Source organism: Sceloporus undulatus, chromosome 1, assembly GCF_019175285.1.
Source record: "Sceloporus undulatus isolate JIND9_A2432 ecotype Alabama chromosome 1, SceUnd_v1.1, whole genome shotgun sequence".
NCBI lineage: Eukaryota > Metazoa > Chordata > Lepidosauria > Squamata > Phrynosomatidae > Sceloporus > Sceloporus undulatus.
In genome coordinates, this window is record NC_056522.1 from 86,489,822 (window position 1) to 86,511,232 (window position 21,411).

The 21,411-nt window shown below is 39.8% G+C and overlaps 1 protein-coding gene across 1 annotated transcript in view; it reads right to left on the bottom strand.

Annotated features, from left to right (window-relative positions):
- Nucleotides 1-21,411, bottom strand: part of UST (uronyl 2-sulfotransferase) — a 194,007-nt gene that overhangs the window by 96,545 nt on the left and 76,051 nt on the right. Inside the window, exon 3 of the mRNA XM_042445999.1 lies at nucleotides 3,714-3,869. Coding sequence (XP_042301933.1) covers nucleotides 3,714-3,869 — 156 coding nt within the window. The remainder of the gene's footprint in view (nucleotides 1-3,713; nucleotides 3,870-21,411) is intronic.

The window sequence follows — 21,411 nt, forward strand, 5'->3', positions numbered from 1 at the left end:
GGCGCTAGCCTTTCCACGCCTCTCTGGGCCGGCCCCTGCCTTCCCAGGGGGGTGGGGAAAGTGGTGGGGCTGCGGGCGCTAGCCTTTCCACGCCTCTCTGGGCCGGCCCCTGCCTTCCCAGGGGGCGGTGAAAGCGCTGGGGCTGCCAGCGCTAGCCTTTCCACGCCCCTCTGGGCCGGCCCCTGCCTTCCCAGAGGGGCAGGGAAAGCACTGGGGCCGCCGGCGCTCTCCTTCCCCCCGCCCTGTGGGGAAGCCTTGGCCCTCCCAGAGGGCGGGGAGAGGCAGTGGGGCAGCGGGCCTGGGGAGAGGGAGGCGGGGGTCTGCAGGGGAAGAGGAGCCAGGAGGGAGGAAGGAGGAAGAAGAGGAGGAAGAAGGAGGAAGGGAGGAGGAGGAGGAGGGAGGGAGGAAGGAAGGAGGAAGAAAAGGAGGAAGGAAGGAGCAGGAGGAGGAGGAGGGAGGAAGGAGGAAGAAGGAAAAAGGAAAAAGGAAGGAGGAGGAGGGAGGGAGGGAGGAAGAAGGAGGAAGGAAGGAGCAGGAGGAGGGGGAGGAAGAAGAAGACACGCACTCTTTCTGCAGGTGAGACAGTGTGACTTTCCAAAGTGCATTTCTGTGTATTTTCAGTGCTTTCAATGCTAAAAGGTCTGCTTTTACAATGAGAGTGGTTTCGGCCGTCCCCTTTGGCCGAAAGGGCCCCTTGGAGCCCGTTCGGCCGAAGGAAGGGGCCGAGAAGGAGAGGGCAGGCACATGCCTCCTCCTCCCTGCGGGGCTTTGGCAGCCCTGAGGTGTCCTTCGGAGGACACCTCAGGCCTGGCAAAGCCCCGAGGACAGGAGCAGGGGCCGTGCACCTGTTGTTCCTGCCCCTCACGGGCCCTTACTGGTTCTCTGGGAGGCAGCTGGGGGCCAAGGAAGGGCAGGAGGAGCAGGTGCGCGCCTGTCACCCCTCTCCCTATCCCCCCTCACTTCTAGCTGTCTCGGGAAAGGGAACAGAGAAAGCCCCGCCCCAGAGGGTGGAAGCTCCGCCCCGGCATGTGGCCCCGCCCCGGAGGGTGGAAGCTCCACCCCTGGCACGTGGCCCCGCCCCTGGAGGGTGGAAGCTCCCCCCTGCTTCAGCCCCCCAGTTGTCTGAGGGACAGCAACCCGGCCTCCGGCTCAAAAAGGTTGCCTACCCCTGCACTAAAGTGTTAGATCAGAGTTTTAAATTGATTAATTTGTCAATTTCACTTCTTCTAATCAGCTACCCTACTTTAATTTCTCACCACTGAAAAACAAACAGCTCTATGGGCAGAATATATGTGGGTATAGATACTTAGCTCGGAGAAGGGGGGAAGGATCACTGGGAGGCACTCTTTTGATTCAGTGATAGCTCTTCTTTCTAAGACTTCAGGTTGAACAAAAACGGGGAGCTGCCTGCCATAGACAAAAATGTTCCTTCTTATTCAGTGGATGTATTTGGCTGGGAGGATGGAGGAAAGGTCTCTGTGAGAGCTGACTATTTCACAAAAACTAGTGTAATTCTGAATGCACTGGATGTCTTTACCCCATACTGTATATTGCCTGCTTTCTTTATCCATTTATTTTATAATGTTTAGTTTATTTTTATTCATAGAAAAAGAAACATGCAAGATACAGGACAACAACATGGCAACGTGAAAGCCAACTATAGGGACTTTTCTAAGATCAGACAGAAATCTGTACCAAATCTGTCTTGGAGGGCCACATCCCTGCAAAAAAGAAAGCCAAAACCAATTTTTGCATCCAAATATCCTCTGGGAGGGATGGGAGTCATTTCTGCAATGTCTGGGGGCCTACCTGGGTCATTTTAGGATTTTTAAAACAAGAAGTTGCTTCCAGTTCATTTTCTGTTTCCTTTCTGAGAGGAACAAAAATGTGAAAAATGCTTCCCATAAAACCTAGAGGACATTTTGGAGCATTTTTGATCCCCAGGAAACCTCAGTCTGTGGCCCCTGATACATAGTAAGGGTGATCAACTTGTCCTCCAGAAACTGGACTACAACTGTCATAATCCCTATCCAGCATAGCTAATTGTGAGAGGTGATGGGAGATTAAATCCTAGAACATGTGCAGGTCCACATAATACATGCACTTACATCATACTCATGGCATAGATATGGAACAAGGAAACTCTAACTCAGATTTTTTTTTGGATTTCATATCCTAGAAACTCTAGGTTCTCATGCTAAGTGAAATCATGTTCCAGATCATACAGAGCGATCACAGGGATGTAGTCCAAAATATATGAAGGCTTAAAAATTCCCCACCACAGCACAGGCATTTAGTTTTATGTTACCAACGCTTATAATCATATGGATGGTAGAATCCTGCATATGCTTAAGCAGAAGTAAGTTATACTGTTCAGTGAGGGCTTAATACTTAGTAACTGTATTGAGGATTGCAGCCTAAGGCAACATTTGTCTTATGTCTTTTTAAAATACGTATATTATTCTTTCTCAAATGACCTGCTAAGGAAATACAAACAGTTCAGTGTAACATCAGGCTGCACTTTCAATATAACTCCACCTGGTGGCGTAGAAAAATGAGTTGCAGTAGAATGGGAGAAAAGTTACTTTTCTGAAGGCTGCAAAACAACAACAACCCTTCAGTTTTCTCCAAAGAAAATATAATTTTGTTATTTAGGGATGTAAAATCACCCTACTGTTTTTCTAATCCTTAGGATTTCCAGATCACTGTTTTCTTATTTTTAAAGGGAAATTAAAAAAACTGTTTCACTCACATAAAATCTAGAGAAAACTTTGCATCTGTAATTTATCTATAAATCAGTTCTCTCTCTTAAAAATTCCCAGTTCTTATATTGCATAATAATATTTGGCAGCCAACGTTTTGTTTTTTACAATATTTTTTTTTAATCTGCAAGTATCTAGGAAATAATAAAAATAAATACAAAGCTCAGTTTGACACATGTTGCTTTGGAAGGTGAAGTAGCTTTATAACAAGATACAGTTATGTAACTTTGCAGTGTCAGACAGTTATTATAAGTAAACACCAAAGCAAGCTATGAATGTTCTGCTATAAGCAAACTATGATCCTGACCACAGATGTTATAGGCTCTGAGTGGCTATTCACATGTTGAGCTGTTTTTTTGTCTGCAGGCTGACAGATAATAGTAATTTCTAAGTCCTTTTTTCTATAAATATAAAAAAATAACAATCCTTTGCATCTATAATAAACTAGCTTGCTTTTGCCTATTTATTCTCCTATCCCATTCTGCTCTTCCATATGTGTTTCCTCAAAGTCTCCTTTAACACATCAGCTAAACTGAGTCACTGAAACGGTCTCTTTGATATACTGTTGATTGATTCACTCAAGTTCTTGGATTGAATCTAAATTTACAGGTTTTAATTTCCAGACCTTTACCATAAATTTGTCTCTTATTAATCTTTGGATATTTACCAACTACTGAATTTCACAGATCCTTACAGCATGCAGCAACCACTTTGATCCTAAAAGCAAATATCAGTATGTTGCATTGGAACATTTTGGGACTGCACCAAATATTTAGCCATTTGGTTTTAAGCACAAACAGTACTGCTTTGAGGATAAAAATAATTTATTTGAACTCTTAAAAAGAATTGACTGTCTTGTCTGATCATAATATACAGCATACAATTTCAACTATTGACTTCTATTTAACCAAGTCAAACTTAACACATCCATACAAGACAAACACAACTTACCTGTTCATTCTTGGTAAGTCTAGTTTTATTATGAATGTCTGATGTAACCAAGTTGAATCCATGTCTCTCAGACAGAATTCTTAACAGCAAAACCACAGTCCGACTCCCGCACTTTCCAACCCTGTTGTACACAACTTGACTAGGGAATGGAAGTACCTGGATTAAAAAATATTTTTTAGAAGACACGTTAGTCTTTTCCTTTGCAAATCTTTTCATCCATTAAATAATTTGGTTGAGTCAAAAGATGAGCATTTCAAATTCAATTGCACATGTACCAGATATACAAAACATACCCTTCCACAAAATCAGAGATTTCCCCCTCCCCAAATTCCATAACAGAAGCTGTGTTATGCTATTATTTACGGGAGAGAGGTCTCTGGGTATCACAAGACTAAGGGGCAAGAGCCGCCCCCTTTAGGGTGGATTGAGGTCAGGGAAAACAGATTTCTGGCTCCAATCCAGCCCGAATCTACCCCCCAAAGCTGAAAAAAGCAGTCCCTTCCCCCATAAAGCCATCTTTTCCTTTTGAAAAAGCCAGCTCTGGGGAAAGTGGCATTTACACACCATGTCCCCAAGTGGGACAGAAGTTGGCTGGCATCTAATCGCCGGTCTGGCTTTGATTCCACTTGGGGGGATGGGGTGGCATGTCTAAACACCATATCCCCAAGCCAGCCCCAAGTGTCTGTACAGCCCCTAAGAGTTATGTTGGAACAGAGCTCAAGTTCATTACAAAAACAGTATGTCACAATAAATCTGTTAGTTGTAAGGTACTTTGTTCTTGTTTTGTGTCTTCAAGTTGTTTCCAAGTTATGGTGACCCTAAAATGAACTTTCATGGGGTTTTCTTGGCAAGATTTGTTCAGAGGAGGTTTGCTGTTGCTTTCCCCGAGGCTGAGTGTGACTTGCACAAGGTCACCCAGTGGGTTTCAGACTGAACTGGGATCAGAACCCTGATCTCCACAGTCACAATCCAACATTGAAACCACTATGCCATGCTGGCTTTCTAGACCTGTTGCTTTTTTCTTGGTCAAGTGTACAAGATATAATCAATTAATTTTGTAGCCTAGCTTCCTTTCTGCATGGAATCCAAGGCGACTTACAAAAAAGCTAAAACAAGATAAAGCCTAATATAGAAAGATAATAAGATGAAGACAGTGGCAAATCTTCTGAATAAATAATGCCAAGAAATCCCCATGATAGTTTTGTCTTAGAGTCATTATAAGTCAGAAATGACTTGAGGGCATACAATAACAATAACAATAAAAAGGTAAAACAATTAAACATATCATACTAAAACACCGGACGACACGGTCCTAAATCTGCGAGATCTGAACAGGGTCACTGAAGATAGGAAGTCTTGGAGATGCTTCTTTTACAGGGTTGCCAGAGGTTGAAGTCAATTTGAGGGCATATAACAACAATAATGACAACATTTTTAAAAGTGTAAAGTGGAGCCCTGGTGGCGCAGTAGTTAAATGCCTGTACTGCAGCCATTCACTCGAAACCACAAGGTTGCGAGTTCAAGACCAGCAAAAGGGCCCAAGCTCGACTCAGGCTTGCATCCTTCTGAGGTCGCTAAAATGAGTACCCAGACTGTTGGGGGCAAATTAGCTTAATTGCTAATTAGCTTACTTGCTGTTCACTGCTATGATCCTTGGAATAGCGGTATATAAATAAAACAAATTATTATTATTATTATTATTATTATTATTATTATTATTTCAATACATAAAAATAAAGTTAAGTGTCAGTCAATAGTGGTTTCCATTTCATGGGAAGAACGATGGGCTGAAGGCACTTTTTATGACCAGTGATGATTATTTGCAAACCCACTATCCTTCTCATATCCAGTTCATATATAGCAGAGAACCAATATACCTACTGTATGTTTGTATCAAAATATGCATAATGCGTTCCAGTTCTTGTTGTTGTGCCTTCAAGTCATTTCCAACCTATGGAGACCCTAAGGTGAGTCTATCACGAAGTTTTTTTTGGCAAGATTTACTCAGAGGGAGTTTGCCTTTGCCTTCCTCTGAGATTGAGAGTGTGACTTGTGCAAGGTCATTAAGTGGATTTGCATGGCTGAGGGTGGATTCAAACTATGGTCTTCAGGATCACAGTCCAGAGTTCAACCCACCACACCATGCTGGTTCTTTGCTTTAATTCTGCTAATTTTAAATGTAATCTTAGAACATTTTAGACCATTCAGTTTTAAATCTTCTTACACTAAACTGTAGGGAACAATGAGAATGATTAATCAACAACAGGGAGCCTTGAAGATGGCAAGTGTCTGGTATGCACCCCAAATCCCCTATCTGGTGGCAAAGCAGTGATAATAGCTTCCATATCTGGAAGAGATGTTAGGGCATGAAGCCCAGGCAGATGTTGGGGAGTTTAAAGGAATCTGGAACAGGATGAAGAAGGAGGCTGAAAGAGAATGGAAGGACAGAAGGGGGAGAGGCAGCAAACTGAAGTAGAGGATGTGAGTAAGATGGGAAGAAACAATGCAAGGACAGGTAGATGCAGCAAGGGCTGTGAAAGTGGGGGAAGATGGATTAATATAGGCTGCCGGGGAAAAGGTTACAAAAGGAAATAGAGACCTCAAGAGCCATCAATGCCAGCAGGAGAATTGCAGGGGAGAACACAGACTTAATATATGAGAGCTCAGAATGAGAGTTAGGAGAGTGGCAAGGACTGAGAGTTCCTGGTAGAGAAGAGGCTGAACCGTCCAGGTGGTCATGTGGGAGGAGAGATAGAGTCCCTGAAAAATTTGAATGGGAGGATATGGAGAAAGAGAGAAGTTTCCAGGAGCTTGTGAGGAAGATTAAAGCAGGTGTTAGGTAAAACAGCAGGTGTCCAGTTCCAGGGGAAAGCTCTCAGGTATACTTCTTTGTATTCAGGCTAGCAACCTTTTCCATTGTTTATCTTGAGATTAGCTGGCAGGAAACACTTTTCTTATGTTATATAAAGTTCTATTAGACATGTACATATATCAATAAAGACTGACTGCAATTCCTGGTGGTACTTCAAAGACTATACCTGTTATCAATGGAGCTGCATGGCAGAGTTGGCCAGGAATCCCTGCAGGCACACAGACCATACAGAATCCTTAATAATGAATATGTATACAAACAACAAAAAAATGACAAAATCAGTGATGCACTGATGTCCTATAACTATCAAGCTTGAGCACCACCAGTGGGCAGCTGTTTAGTCTCTTTTTGAAGATGTCCAGAGAAATAGTCCCCACCATCTTTCTAGGGAATTTGTTCCATTGCTGAACTGCTCTTACTGTCAAGACATTCCTTCTAATGTTCAACCAAAACCTTCTCTCCTGTAACATCAAAATAATTAGATGTGGTCCTATCCTCTAGGGCAGCAGAAAACAGCAGTGCATCCCTCCCCTCTGCACCCCCTTGAAGTATTTAAAGAGTGTAATCATGTCACCCCTCACTGACAAGCTGAGCATGTCCAACTCCCTCAACCCTTCCTCACATGTTTTAGTCTTATCCTTGTAGTTTTTCTCTGAACCTGCTCCAACTTGTATATATCCTTCCTCAAATGAGGTGTCCAGAACTGAATGCAGCACTCCAGATGCAGCTGACTAGCACAAAATATAGTGGGACTATCTTGTTTGTAAGACCTCTATAAGATTTCTTAAAGAAGTTAGTTGTGAGTCCATTATTTTCAAGTGCTTTAATTTTTCAAAACTTTTTTTAATAGTAGTCATTACTTCTTCAACTGTGATGTATGAATTTAGATGATTCCTGTTCTTTTCTGAAATTTGTGTAACTTGTCTTAAGTATATTTTCTATGGTGCGGTTGTTTTTTTATAGAGTTTTATGTAACATTTTATAAATTGTATCCAAAAAAATTTTGTTCCCCATATTTGGATGCCCTGTTCTGTCTTTAGTCATTGGAATTGCTGATGGCAATTTTTTTGTTTGTTACACGACCTCATACTTTATAGGACCCAAGTGTTTATTAAAATTTATGTATACATTTTTACTAACCAACCCCCACCAAGAATAATTGCAGGGGAAAATGTTTATTATAACATTTTCCTGGTTCTATTGCTAATAATAATAATAATAATAATTATTATTATTATTATTATTATTATTTATTTATTTATTTATTTATTTATTTATTTATAGCCTGCCCAATCACAAGGAATCCGGGCAGGTTACAGCAATAAAAATATAGAGAATACAATAAAATAAAATACAAAAAATAAAAATAAAATACAATATAATAAAAGACCCATATATGCTCATCTATAAGTTCAAAATTTATGCCCAAAAATTGACCCCAAAATCCAAGGTCGACTTATTTACAGGTCACTATGTAAACGAGATAGCAGTTTTCCCCATGCAAGGCACAGAGGAGTTTAGCAAGAAAGAGGCAAGCAGAAAGAATCCTGGGTGATTGATTGATATTGCTGTTTCTGGCTGAAATGAAAGCTGAAACAATGAAGAAAAGGCTCAGTGTGAGTCTCTCTTGCCATACGCACACATATACACACTGGAGTAGCCTCCAAGTTTTACCCTCGACCTATCCAAGGGTCATGGCAAAATCCATAATTTTGGCCCCAAACCTGACCTTAACTTATAATGGAGCTCGTCTTATAGTTGAGTATATGCAATAATCACATTTTTTACTTTTAGCTGCTAGACAGTTAACAGCACAGCAGTCGAAATCAGGAAATACTTTGAACATGACATACAAGAATATGAGACATAGCTCTATCAGAAAAGTTAACACAAAGAGTCAAGGAACTGTATGAAGATATGGACACAGTTAGCTTAATAGAAACTTGGTTCATTTTTATTTGCTGTGCTAATTAATCATGCTTCTCTGTGTCTCTGACTGATGCAGTGACTAAGGATGGCATCTCTCCTCTGAACGCCTGCCTGGTAATGGGCTGGATGAGGGAAAACAAACTCAGTCTGAATCCAGAGAAAACGGAAGTACTGGTGATAGGTCCCCCAGGCCCAGTGAAGGAAATTTATCCACCTGTCCTGAACGGGGTCACACTTCCCCTGAAGGACGAAGTTCACAGTTTAGGAGTACTTCTGGACTCGTCCCTGCAGTTGACATCTCAAGTAAATGTGACGGTCAGAAGTGCTTGCTATCAACTTCGGTTGATAATGCCAACTGTGACCCTTCCTGGGCCAAAAGGACCTTGAAACCATGGTACATGCTCTGGTAACCTCTCGTCTAGATTTCTGTAATGCACTCTACATGGGGCTACCCTTGTACCAAGCCCAGAAGCTTCAGCTAGTACAAAATATTGCAGCCAGATTGGTCACCGGAGCATCCAGGTTTGACCATATAACACCTATTCTGAAAGATCTTCACTGGCTGCCTATTCGCTTCCGAGCACAATACAAGGTGTTGGTTATCACCTATAAAGCCCTACATGGCTTGGGCCCGAGTTACTTGAGGGACCGCATCTCCCCATATAATCCGCCCCGCACACTTAGGACAACTGGGAAGAACCTGTTGGAAATTCCATCTTCCAAATATGTTGTTACATCCCAGATGGTCTTTTCAGTGGTGGCCCCACAAATCTGGAATGGTCTTCCCAAGGAGCTCCGTCTTGTGACCCCCCTGGAAACATTTAAAAAGAGGCTTAAAACCTTCCTCTTCTGTCTAGCCTTCCCCACTGAAAAATGAAGTTGTGCACTCCCAATCCCATTGACTCTCTGCCTTACTCTCTTGAATGATTGTTTTTTAGATTTTATATAATTTGTATTTTGCATTTTATCTATTTTATGAGATGTTGTAACGGTTTTATCGGTCTGTAAACCTCTTTGATCTAAGGAAAAGCGGTATACAAATAAATTTTATTATTATTTATTATTATTAATCAAGAGACCCCAAAAGGCAAGCTGTATAAGGAATGGTGAATTTGGTTGAAACAGACATTAACTGTCTGGTTATAAATAGTACACTGTGTGAATGCTGTGCAATTGTGTTAGTTAATTTGTAAACATTGTTTATTTCATTAACTGTATTTCATATTCATTTTTTCAATAAAAGGAAAAAAAGCCTTCAAATAAATACTGTAGAATGTAGTTGGAAAATGTTGTGTTTCTGTATTACTGTAACATATGAAATACTGTATGTAATGTTGTTTGAAGGGAGGGCAGCTATTCAGAATAAATACATTCCATTGAATATAACACTAGAAGGGGCAGAATGCAAAATGCTTTTCTCTGCATGCAGTGTTTTATCTTCAGTACCTTCCACATGTGCATATCATTTTAAATCACATTAATGCAGTCTCTAGAGAACAATCTGAGAATTAAGATTTTTCACACAGAAAATTGGCCTTTGGGAAATCATACCTTTCATTTATTTTTCACTTTAATTTTTAATATTTTGAATAATTACTACCTTATTTGGTTTCACTGTTTGACACTGAAAATCACACAGGTGCACTTGAATTACATCCTGTGTCTAGCCACAGGAAATATTATTCATGAGTAATATCTTGCATATTTGGAAGTACCATGCTATGGATGCGAAGTTTCATTACATGCTTGTGGATTTTTTTTTTTTTGCATCCTTCAGCATGTGACTAGAACATATGAGTTATGTGAGGAAAAGGAAGACATGTAATTGCTTTAATAAAATACTCAACTATGTTTTTGTCACGTGACAATCACAAAGATGTATCTTTTGAGAATAATGTACCAAATCTATTATTTCTGTCAATTTAGTCATCAGCTTTCAGAGAGCTCAAGCCTGATCTGTTTTAGGACCCATTTATTTGTCTTTTTGGTGGTCCATAGTCCTCATGGAAAATTTCTCCAACACCACATCTCAAATTAGTTGATTTTCTTTCTATTGCTTTTCTTCACTGTCCAGCTCTCACATTTGTACATGATAATGGGAAATAAGATGACTTGGACAATCCTAAATTTGGTATTCAGTTTTATATCTTGGCATTTTAAGATCTTGCTTAGTTCTTTCATAGCTGCCCTTCTCAATCCTAGTCTTCTTCTGATTTCTTGACTGCAATCTCTGTTCTGATGAATTAGAATCATAGAATCATAGAGTTTGGTTGAGCCAAGGTATGGGTTTTCAATTTCTTCTTCATCTAGATTGAATTTCTGTAACTGCGCTGTGGTCATTATTTTTGTTTTATTAATGCTCAACAGTAAGCTTTTCCTTGGCACTTTCCTCTCTAAATTTCTTTAGTAATTGTTTCAAGTCTTTGATGCTCTGTGCATATCTTAGATTGCTGATATTCCTTCCTTCAATCTTTACTCCTCCTTCTTCCATGTCTAAACATGTTCTGCAGGTGTCTGAATTTAGGTTTACATATAGGCTTGTTTTTTGCAAAAAAAAAAAAAAAATTGGGTAGAATAATCTTTGTTTTTGTTGTATTTCACATCTTAGTTTCAATATGACATAAAGAACAACTTTAAAAAATGGTGAAAGATAGAAGTCTAGGGATTATACCCAACCTGCAGTCTTGCACGGTACATGACATAGTAAGTATTCCAAGCAAGAATACACACTTTGTGTATGAATATCATGCATATACTAATTTACTCTGCATTCTTTGAAGAAGCACCTTGGATGCATTTTAGAAAACAGCCCAGCTTGCTTTTCAGTGTCCTTGGCATTCAAAGCAAATACTCATTTCATACTATACTGTATTAAATAATGAATGAGATTTTAAAATACCACAACAGAAAGGGAAAACCTTGGTACTTTTACCTTCTAATAATGTCTGTACTTAAACGTTGATCTTGCTGTTTGCAAGCGCGCACACACACACACACACACACACACCAGCTTCCTACTCATTCTCTGCTCTTTGTCTGCAGTTTTACAAAGAGTATCTCAAAAATAAACTTATGAGATTAGCTGGGCTATCCTCTCACATGTAGATTAACTTCACTGAATCACAGTTGACAGAGAGCCCAAGAGCCACCTAGTCCAATCCTTTGCTTGCATGGTAATCCACCACTGAAGCACCCCTGAGAGGTGGTCATCTAAGTTCTGTTTAAAAATCTCCAATGGAAGAGAGTCTTCCACCTTCTGAGATAGTCTAATCCACTTTTGGACAACTCTTAACATCACAAAGTTCTTCCACATATTTAATTATGTAAGCTATTCTGAGTTTTCTTTTTTCAAAACAGATTAATAAATAAAAATGATAAATCAAAATCTCATTTCATTTATTTTGAATCTTTTGGTTCAGTCCAATCTTCTGGAGCATAAGAAAACAAGCTTGCTCCATCATCCTCATGACAATCCTTCCGATATTTAAAGATGGCTATCACATCCCCTCTTCTCCAGGCTTAAGGTCACTCAACGGCTCTTTATATAGCTTGGTTTCTAGACCTTTTACCATCTTGGTTGCCCTTCTCTGTAAACATTCCAGTGTGTTAATGGCCTTCTCAAACTATGGTGCCCACAAGTGGACACAGTGTTCCAAATGAGTTCATATCAAAACAGAATAGAGTGGTACTATTACTTCTCTTGATCTGGACACTATACCTATGCTAATCCTGCTTAGAATGGCATTTGTTTTTGCCACTGCATCACAGTGAGTCATGTTAAGCTTGTGGTGTACCAAGACCCTTTTGACATGCACTACTGTCAAGTAGGTCTACAACAGATACATAATTATTAAAAGTCATTCAGTTTTGGCTCAGCTCTCTAATCTGTTCAGGTCATTTTGGACCCTGATCATTTTCTGATGTATTAACAACCCTTAGCAGTTTATGAACTTCTAAAAAAATTATGAGCATATTCTCTATTCCATCATCCAAGTCATTTATAAAAAAATATTGAACAAAACTAGGCCTGTAGCACCCTAACTTGTTACTTAATTACAGGATCATAAGGAATCATTGGTGAAAACCCAGGGTTTTGTAAACCAAATTCAAGTCAGTCTAACAGTAGCAGCATCGATCCATGTTTTACTAACTTGTCTTCAATAATGTCACGAGGGACCTTGTCAAAGGCCTTACGGAAATCAAGATGCACTACATGCATAGTACTTCCTTCATCTAACAAGCTTGTGGTCCTATTTTAAAAAGTGATAAAATTAGTCTGGCATAATTTCTGTCCCTTAATAATCACAGCACTTCTCTCTAATGCTCACAAACTCTTTAATGGACTATTCTAAACCTTTCCTGATATTGATGTCAAATTCACATGTTTGCTTGAGTCACCTTTTTTCCTGTTTAGAAGATGCTATGTGACTGCTTCCTATCTACAGGGATATCACCTGTTCTCCAAGAACAAAAAATCAAAGATTATATACAAAGGCTCTGAGATTATATCTGCAAGATTCCTCAGTACCCTTGAATGCAGTTCATTTTGCCCTTAGGTGTTCATTTACCTCTTTTGGCCTGCAGCACCTTCACTATATCATTTACTCTATGTTCTCAATTTGAGCACTTTTTGTATGGGGTGGAAATAAAATAGAGTAATCATTGAGCAGTTTGGTTTTCACTGTGTCCTCTTGCTTTGAACACAACCCCAAATCACCTTTTATTATTTTTGACGTTTTTTTTTGCAAGCCTGAGCTCATTCTGAGCTTTAGCTCCCCTAAACGTCTCCCTACAACTATTGACTACTTCTTTGTAATATTTTCTTAGTGAATTGTCCCTTCTTCCATTTTTTTAAGCATGTCCCCTTTAGATATAATAATAATAATAATAATAATAATAATAATAATAATAATAATAATAATAATAATAATAATAATAATAATAATATTTATTTCTATACCGCCCGGTGGCAAAGCCAATCTGGGCGGTGAACAACATAAAAATTTACAGAATAAAATATACATAATATTTATACTCCCTTCCCCCCCTTAAAAATTATTAAACACTTAAATGTATTAAAATGGGACTATAACAATATATAATTATACTATCGTAAACTAAACCCCCAAACCCCCAGCAATCCTCACCATCAGGGGATGGGGCCACGAGAGGAATAAGGGAAATCGGGGAACCCGGGAGCCTGGGCCGGGAAAAAAATTTAATCTGGAAAGGCCTGCCGGAAGAGATCCGTCTTGACAGCTTTTTTAAAGCTGTCTAAAGATGTCAACTGATGGATCTCATCCGGCAGGTCGTTCCAGAGCTTAGTGGCGACAACAGAGAATGCCCTCTGAGAGGTAGCTGCAAGCCTAGATTTTGAAGGCTGCAGCAAATTCCTCCCTGAGGAGCAGAGAGCACGGGGAGGATTGTACGGGAGGAGGCGGTCTCTAAGATAGCTTGGACCCAAGCCATTTAGGGCTTTAATAGATTTTAACATGACCTTCTTAACACTGCTAGTAATGTGCTGAATAAGAGCAAGCATGGTGTAATGGCTTGAGCTGTTGGACGACGACAAATGGAGACCAGGCTTCAAATCCCCGCTCGTTCATGGAAACCTACTGGGTAAGTCACACTCTCTCAGTCTCAAAGGAAGGCAAAAGTAAATGTCCTTTGAACATATTTTGCAAAAACCAAAAACTTGTTGCACTAACAACAGCAAACAGGTGTGGTTGCCGTGGCTCCAATCCACCCTTTTTGGGTGGTCAGTTTCACCCTAGAGTAAGCTGCATCTTATTTTGGTGAATGAAAATTTTAAAGGACATTTAGGCCCAGTACACACAGGCCATGAAACGCTGCCCCTCTTTGATGCATATCGTTGCTGCAGCAACCAAACTGCACGGCAATGATACACAGGCAGGAAGAAGCTGCCTAGAGCAGCTTCTTCCTTAGGATGTCCCTATGATACCCCTTCCTGGCATAGACATTTGGGTGCTCAGATGCCCATACATCATGGACATCCCCCCGTGTGGGAGGTGCTGCTCAATAATGGCACCACCCGCATGTACTAGGGCTCAGGAGCATGCGGTTGCTGCGCTCTCCCAAGTCCTAGTTTTGGCCCCATGACGGTGCTTCCTGCCCATCTGTACTGGACCTTAGATCAATTCCTGCCCACTAGGAATGGATGTGTTTTGTTTTTTTTACTTACACAACTGATGAGTTGCAGTTAAGGAGAGAATTTGAATCTCTCTGGGAATGAATGAAGCTGACTCACTATAACCTGTCTCCCACACTTTTCTAGATTTATTCTCTAGCTTTTAAAGCCAAGCTTTTAAACTGAGTTAAAGCCTGCAATTCAATATATCATGTACAATGCACTTAAAGTTAAATTACGCTTCAACTGAAATAATTTGAAATCACTTGGAAGGGGGAAGTGAACAAAGAGCTTTGAAAATAAATCAAAAGGAAGCTAATAATTAGTTTTGTTTTTGCTATATTGTTAACCTCATTCAATAACAGGAAACAATTATATAAACCAAGTTCTCAAATATCACTGCTCATGCCAGCAGGGTTGAAACAGATAGGGCTCCAACTATGGAGTGCTTTGAGGATCAAACTTAAATGTTTTCAAGACTTTTGGATCCTACTAGCAGCAAATTTATTTAGAAAGACAAATAAAAACAGTGTTCAGACAGAAATTTTGTTCACCTAAATACCAAGAAAAATGAAGTCAAAATACAACTACAAGAATATTAAATGCATTAAAATGTTGACTTCACACTCTTTCAAAGGCAAGAAATCCTCTTGGCACTCTCCATGGCTGTTCAGTTTAAAACAGAACAAAATATAAAATCATTATAGAAAATTTTTGTTTTTTAAATGTCTGTACAGAGCAGAGATATACATCCTATAATTTGCATGCTTCCCTTCCCAATCAATGCTGCTGCACATGCACAAAGTAGGATTAAAGCCTAGGCAATCAGACATCTCTTCCCCACAGCTTCCATCTTGCAAATGAAGCTTGGAGAAGTGGAATGATGCAAGAGAACTGGTAGGCATGCACCAGTAAAAGCTTAGATTCAGTTTCCCTCAGAATACTTTCTATATTAATTACTCAAACATACTACCACATACCTATAAAATCAAGAATTCCATTTTTTTTAAAAAAAATCAAACATCCCAATGTAATCAATATTGCAACACAAAAGCTATAATACAGTGGAGCCTTGGCATGTATGGACTTGCCACCCACATATTTAAGCACTGGATGGCAAGCTCTGTTGTCATCAATGGTGGCGACGGCAAACATGTTGCATCGTTATTAGGGATAATGGGACTTGAGGTCCCGTGTTTTTTGTATCCGTGTGGGGGGGGGGGGGGTGCAGCAGTCTGGAATGGATCCCCAGCAGATTTTCTGTAAATCAGAAAAATATTGGCTTGAAGAGGTAAGGCAAACATCATCAAAAATTGATTGCCTCTACAAGGACCTCCACAGTTGAGTATTACAGTTGACACACACTGTATCTATGGACTCTTTATCCACAGATTCAACCACCCACAATATTAAAAAATATAAAAATTCAAAAAAAAAAAAAAAAAGAGGCTGATTTTGCAGTTTTATATATGGGACACCATTTAATGGGACCTGAGCATTCGTTGAGCCTGGTATCCACAGGAAGTCCTGGAACCAAACACCAGCAGATACCAAAGGCCCATTGTACTAATAAAATTTATGTGTATCCCAGATTTTTCAACTGTAAGAGACAGAATGAAAAACAGAATTTTACTGGCTGATATTTGACTTTTGTTTATGAAAACAATCATGCCATGTTTTACCTTTAGGGATCCTCATGCTGGTTTACAATTGCACTATTAAAGGACAGCCACATAGGAATACCTCAAGCCAAAAGCTTTATTTGAAGGACCAGGATTTAGTATATTAATCATTTATCTTCCTTTCTATTTAGCTAATTTATATCTTGCCTTTCTCCTGAGATGGGATCCATGGCAGCAAATATGCATGCTTTGTGCTAACCTGGCATTAAATATATATGGCTGCTTGCCTTATTTGTGACATACTGTATCCACTTTTACATCAATGTCTTATTGTTATGGAAATGCGGGCATATAAAGGAAACCAGCTCCAGCTACAATCTTTACTACTGATAAGTGTGAACTACACTACTGTCTAAATCTTCCTACATAATACTATAATAGTTGCCTTGGTCAAGGACTACTGCTAGATATATTATATTCTTATTATGGGCCTTTAAGCTGACTACAATGTATAATGATCTATCATAGGATTTTTTTTTGGCAAGATGTATCAAGAGGAGGCTTGTTGTTGTCTTCTTCTAAGGTGAGAGAGTGTGACTCGCCCAAAATCACCCAGTGGGTTTTCATTGCTGACCAGGATTCCTGCTCTCCCAGAGCCCTAGTCCAATACACAAATCATTACACCAAGCTGTCTCTCATAAATACATATTACAACACACTATTTCATCTATTGCTTGTGACTCCCACTCTGTTTGTAAAAAAAATTTCTCTATCATAAAACAATGTTCATTATATATATAAAATAGTGCTACATCTATGTGCAAGGTTACTCACCCCCAGCAAGCACTAAGTCACTACCTCCTCAGCTAACACAGGGTGAAAGCTAGCTGTGTCAATCTGGTATGGTATCCACCATATTCTGACAAGCCTTGGAGACAGCACCAGGTTGTAGCTGAAGATCTACAGAAAAGCAATGGGTAGGTTTCTAGAAACATCCCAAGCCACAATACAGTGTAGGATTTGATGTCATCAGTAACACTGTACATAAATGTCTTCTGTCCTACATTTAACCTTGATTTCAAAATATGAAACCTTATGCTGAAGAATGGTTCCCTGTTTGTTTACAGGATGAAACCTCATCTAGCTATTCTCCTGTCACTATGTCTCTTTTCAACATTGTTTGTGTGTGTCTTCAAGTCATTCCCAGCATATGGTGACCCTAAGATGAACATATTACAGTGATTTCTTAGCAAGATTTCTTAGCAACATTTGTTCAGAGGCAGTTTGCCTTTGCCTTCCTCTGAGGCTGAGAGTGTGTGACTTGCCCTAGGTGAGTTTCTGTAGCTCAACAGGAATTTGAATCTTAATCTCTAGAGTCATAGTCCAAAGCTCAACCACTACACCATGCTAGCTCTCACTTTTCAACATAAAAATGTTAAATCTTTCTTAAATGACATATTATTATCAAAGCAAAAATGTTACTAGTGGTTAAGTAGAGGACTGTCCTTGTGCACGGGAACATTATGTTTCTAATCACTCAGTCACCAGTTCAGCCCTGTCCCTAGCCACTTCAAACAGTATCTACTTTACAAAATAAAAAAGGTTACCCCAAAACTCTTTCAGTCTGCATCAACACATGAAAACTTAATAAAAAGGGTAATGCTTTTTACAAGCAATTTAGTGTAACAAGGCAATACAACAAAAAGAAAAAGCAGAAGCCACAACTAAAATGATTTGACTTCCTCATAAGACATTTCCAAGTTCTCTCAAGCAGGAAAGGCCTTTTATCAAGTGAGCAAAATCAGCTTCTCCACAGTTTACATTTTAATGTTCTGCATGAAACATAGCAGAAACATAGGAAGACGTCTGCTATGAAGTGCTCCTACAGGAAGTGGCAGGGACAGGCAATGTGGGACTTGCTAATGTTTTGGACTACAACTTTAATGAAATGCAGCCAAGATGGTCAATGGCTATTGCCTATGGAAGTTGTAGTCCAATCACCTGGAAGGGATCAGATTGCTGTTCCACTGTCAAACAGCTCTTAATGTCAGGAAGTTCCTCCTAACAGTGAGGTGGAGCCTCTTTTTCTGGATTGCATCAATTGCTCCGGGTCCTGTTCTCCAGAGCAGCAGAAAACAAGCTTGCTCCCTCCTCAATATGACATCCTTTCAAATATTTAAACAGGGCTATCATATCACCTCTTAACCTTCTCTTCTCCAGGCTAAACATCCCCTGCTCCATGGTTTCCAGACCCTTCACCATTTTAGTCGCCCTCCAGTTTTTCAACATCCTTTTTAAATTGTGGCGCCCAGAACTGGACACAATATTCCAGGTGGGGCCTGACCAAAGCAGAATACAGTGGCACTATTACTTCCCTTGATCTAGACACTATACTTTTATTGATGCAGCCTAAAATCGGATTGGCCTTTTTAACTGCCGCATCGCACTGTTGACTCATGTTCAACTTATGGTCTACTTGGACTCCCAAATCCCTTTCATACATAGTCTCGTTCAGCCAGGTGTCCCCCATCCTATATCTGTGCATTTCATTTTTCCGCCCTAAGTGCAGTACCTTACATTTCTCCAGTTGGATTTCATTTTGTTAGTTTTGGCCCAGCTTTCTAGTCTATTCAGGTCGTTTTGAATTTTGATCCTGTCCTCTGGAGTATTAGCTATTCCTCCTAATTTGGTGTCATCTGCAAATTTGATAAGTATGCCCCCAGTTCTGTCATCCAAGTCATTGATAAAGATGTTGAATAGCACTGGGCCCAGGACAGATTCCTGTGGGACCCCACTGGTCACTTCTCTCCAGGATGAAAAGGAGCCATTGTTGAGTACCCTTTGAGTTCGGCCAGTCAACCAATTACAAATCCATGTAACAGTTACTTTGTCTAGCCCACATTCCACTAGTTTGTTTGCAAGAATGTCATGGGGAACCTTGTCAAAAGCCTTACTGAAATCAAGATATACTATACTCACAGCATATAGAATACTCAGGATTCCCATTGTCTTGCTGTTGTCTTTATTATGCTTATTATTTTATTATTGGATATTTTTATTGTTGTTACTGTTATTTGGGAATTTTAATGGTTGTGTGGGAGGGAGGGATAATGGATTTTATATTGTACAGTGCGCTCGTGCCACGCACGGACACATTTTACGCGGCTTGCAGCATATGCAGAAGCTGCTTGGGGAGGGAAACAATAGCATGTGTGCCCATGAGGTGCGCGCGTTACTCCACCACATGCACGTGCCCCATTATTTCCTATGAGACTCGAGCATAGGCAGATTTTCCCTTACACGGGGGATCCGGAACGGATCCCCCGCATAAGGAAAGGGCCCACTGTATTGTATTTTTGTACCTATGTTGTAAGCCACCTAGATCCAACTGAAGAGGCAGAATATAAATTTAAAAATTATTATTATTATTATTATTATTATATTGAAATTAGTGGGGTTATATCAATGTAAATAGCTGGCATATTGAGAAGGTGCTGGACAAAATCCAGGGTTGTACAACCAGACTTCTGCCTGTGAAATAGGACTTTTCTATTCTCCACCTGTAGATCCTTCAAATTTATTCCAGAGAATTCCTCCAACCTATTTCTGGAAATGTTTTAATGGTTACAATACAGGGTCTTCACATAATGCGCCATATATCGTCCTTGAAAATTAAACTGTTTAAACTACTAATCATGAACAATTTATGTCAAAGTTTTATATTAATAGTCAAAAGAGAAAAATAAACCAGCTCTCTTCTAAAGTAATATATGCCCAACTGATAGGCAGCTATTTATAAGCCTGGATAACACAGGACAATTTTCTGACACATATGTTAATTTCCATTATTTCTACTTCATATGTTTAAAGGCAAACCTATCTAAAGTTCACTCTAAATATAATTTACATTGAAGTAAAAGTTGGCAAAACATTTGGTTTAAGGGATACATAGGAAAGAAAGATTAATAAGGACAATGTGACTCTACTGATATGATTAATTGGGAACATCTCTTCTCATTCTTCAAATCCTACAACTATTTCAACAAACCTTTAGACTTTAGAGAAATGACTCAAAGTCTAAGGCACTTAAGACTTCTCTTTACTATGCTGTATGGTTCAATAGGCAATTAGCAGCTAGACTGAGCTAGAGAAAAGAGACAGAAATCTTTATGGTTTCCACAGGCAATCAGCTCATAATTCCACAGTGAAATCTCAAACTAGTGGTTTAAAATTGTGAAGGTCAAAGTTACAGCACACCAGTTTTTTTTCTGGTTATATGTACTGGATCCTAAAGACCACAGCAGACAACAGAAGCATTTAGTGTTCTATGCTGGAATTTTTTCCTTTGTTTAAATGTCAAGACTATCCTATAGTTATAGGAGAATGTAATTCTTAAGCAAAAAAGAAAAAGTCAAATATCAAGTATCAAATATTGAATATAACTCAAAATAAGTGCTTTCAAAGAGCAGACGGACTGGTAAAGGTAAGAACTATTTCTACAATGACATTAATTGTGTAATGAAAGTAATTATGTAATTATGTTTTATAGAGACATTGCATTCCTAGTTGCTTCTTATTTGTTTTGTTGTTGTATGCTTTCAAGTTGTTCCCCACTTATAGTGGCCCTAATGTGAACCTATTAAGGGATTTTCTTTGCAAGTTTTGTTCAGAGGAGGTTTGATCTTTTTCCAAGGTTGAGGGAATGTGACCTTACTGTATTATAGTGTTGCATTTTATTGGTTCATTCTTGATTATGGCCCGGTACATATTGGCCTTTCAGACGCCCTTGTCACATGCGAGGGTTGCCTGGGGGCAGAGCACCCACACGTCTCGCAACCCATTTACATGGGCATCGTCTTTGTTACATAAGTGCCATGTGTCGTCCACACAGTGCCGTGCGGCACTTATGTAATGAGTGCACCAGTGGTGCACTTGTTACGCCGCCGCCGCGGCTTCAAAAGAACCCACTTTTTGCAGGTTCTTTTTCCGCCAGCAGGAAGCCACGCCATTTGGCAGCTGAGGCTTCTCTCCGATGGAAAAACAGGCGTCGGCAGGCCACCCTTTTGGGGTGGTCTGTACCGCGCCTATATATGTCTGCCCTTTGGTGAAAAGGGCATTACAAATAAA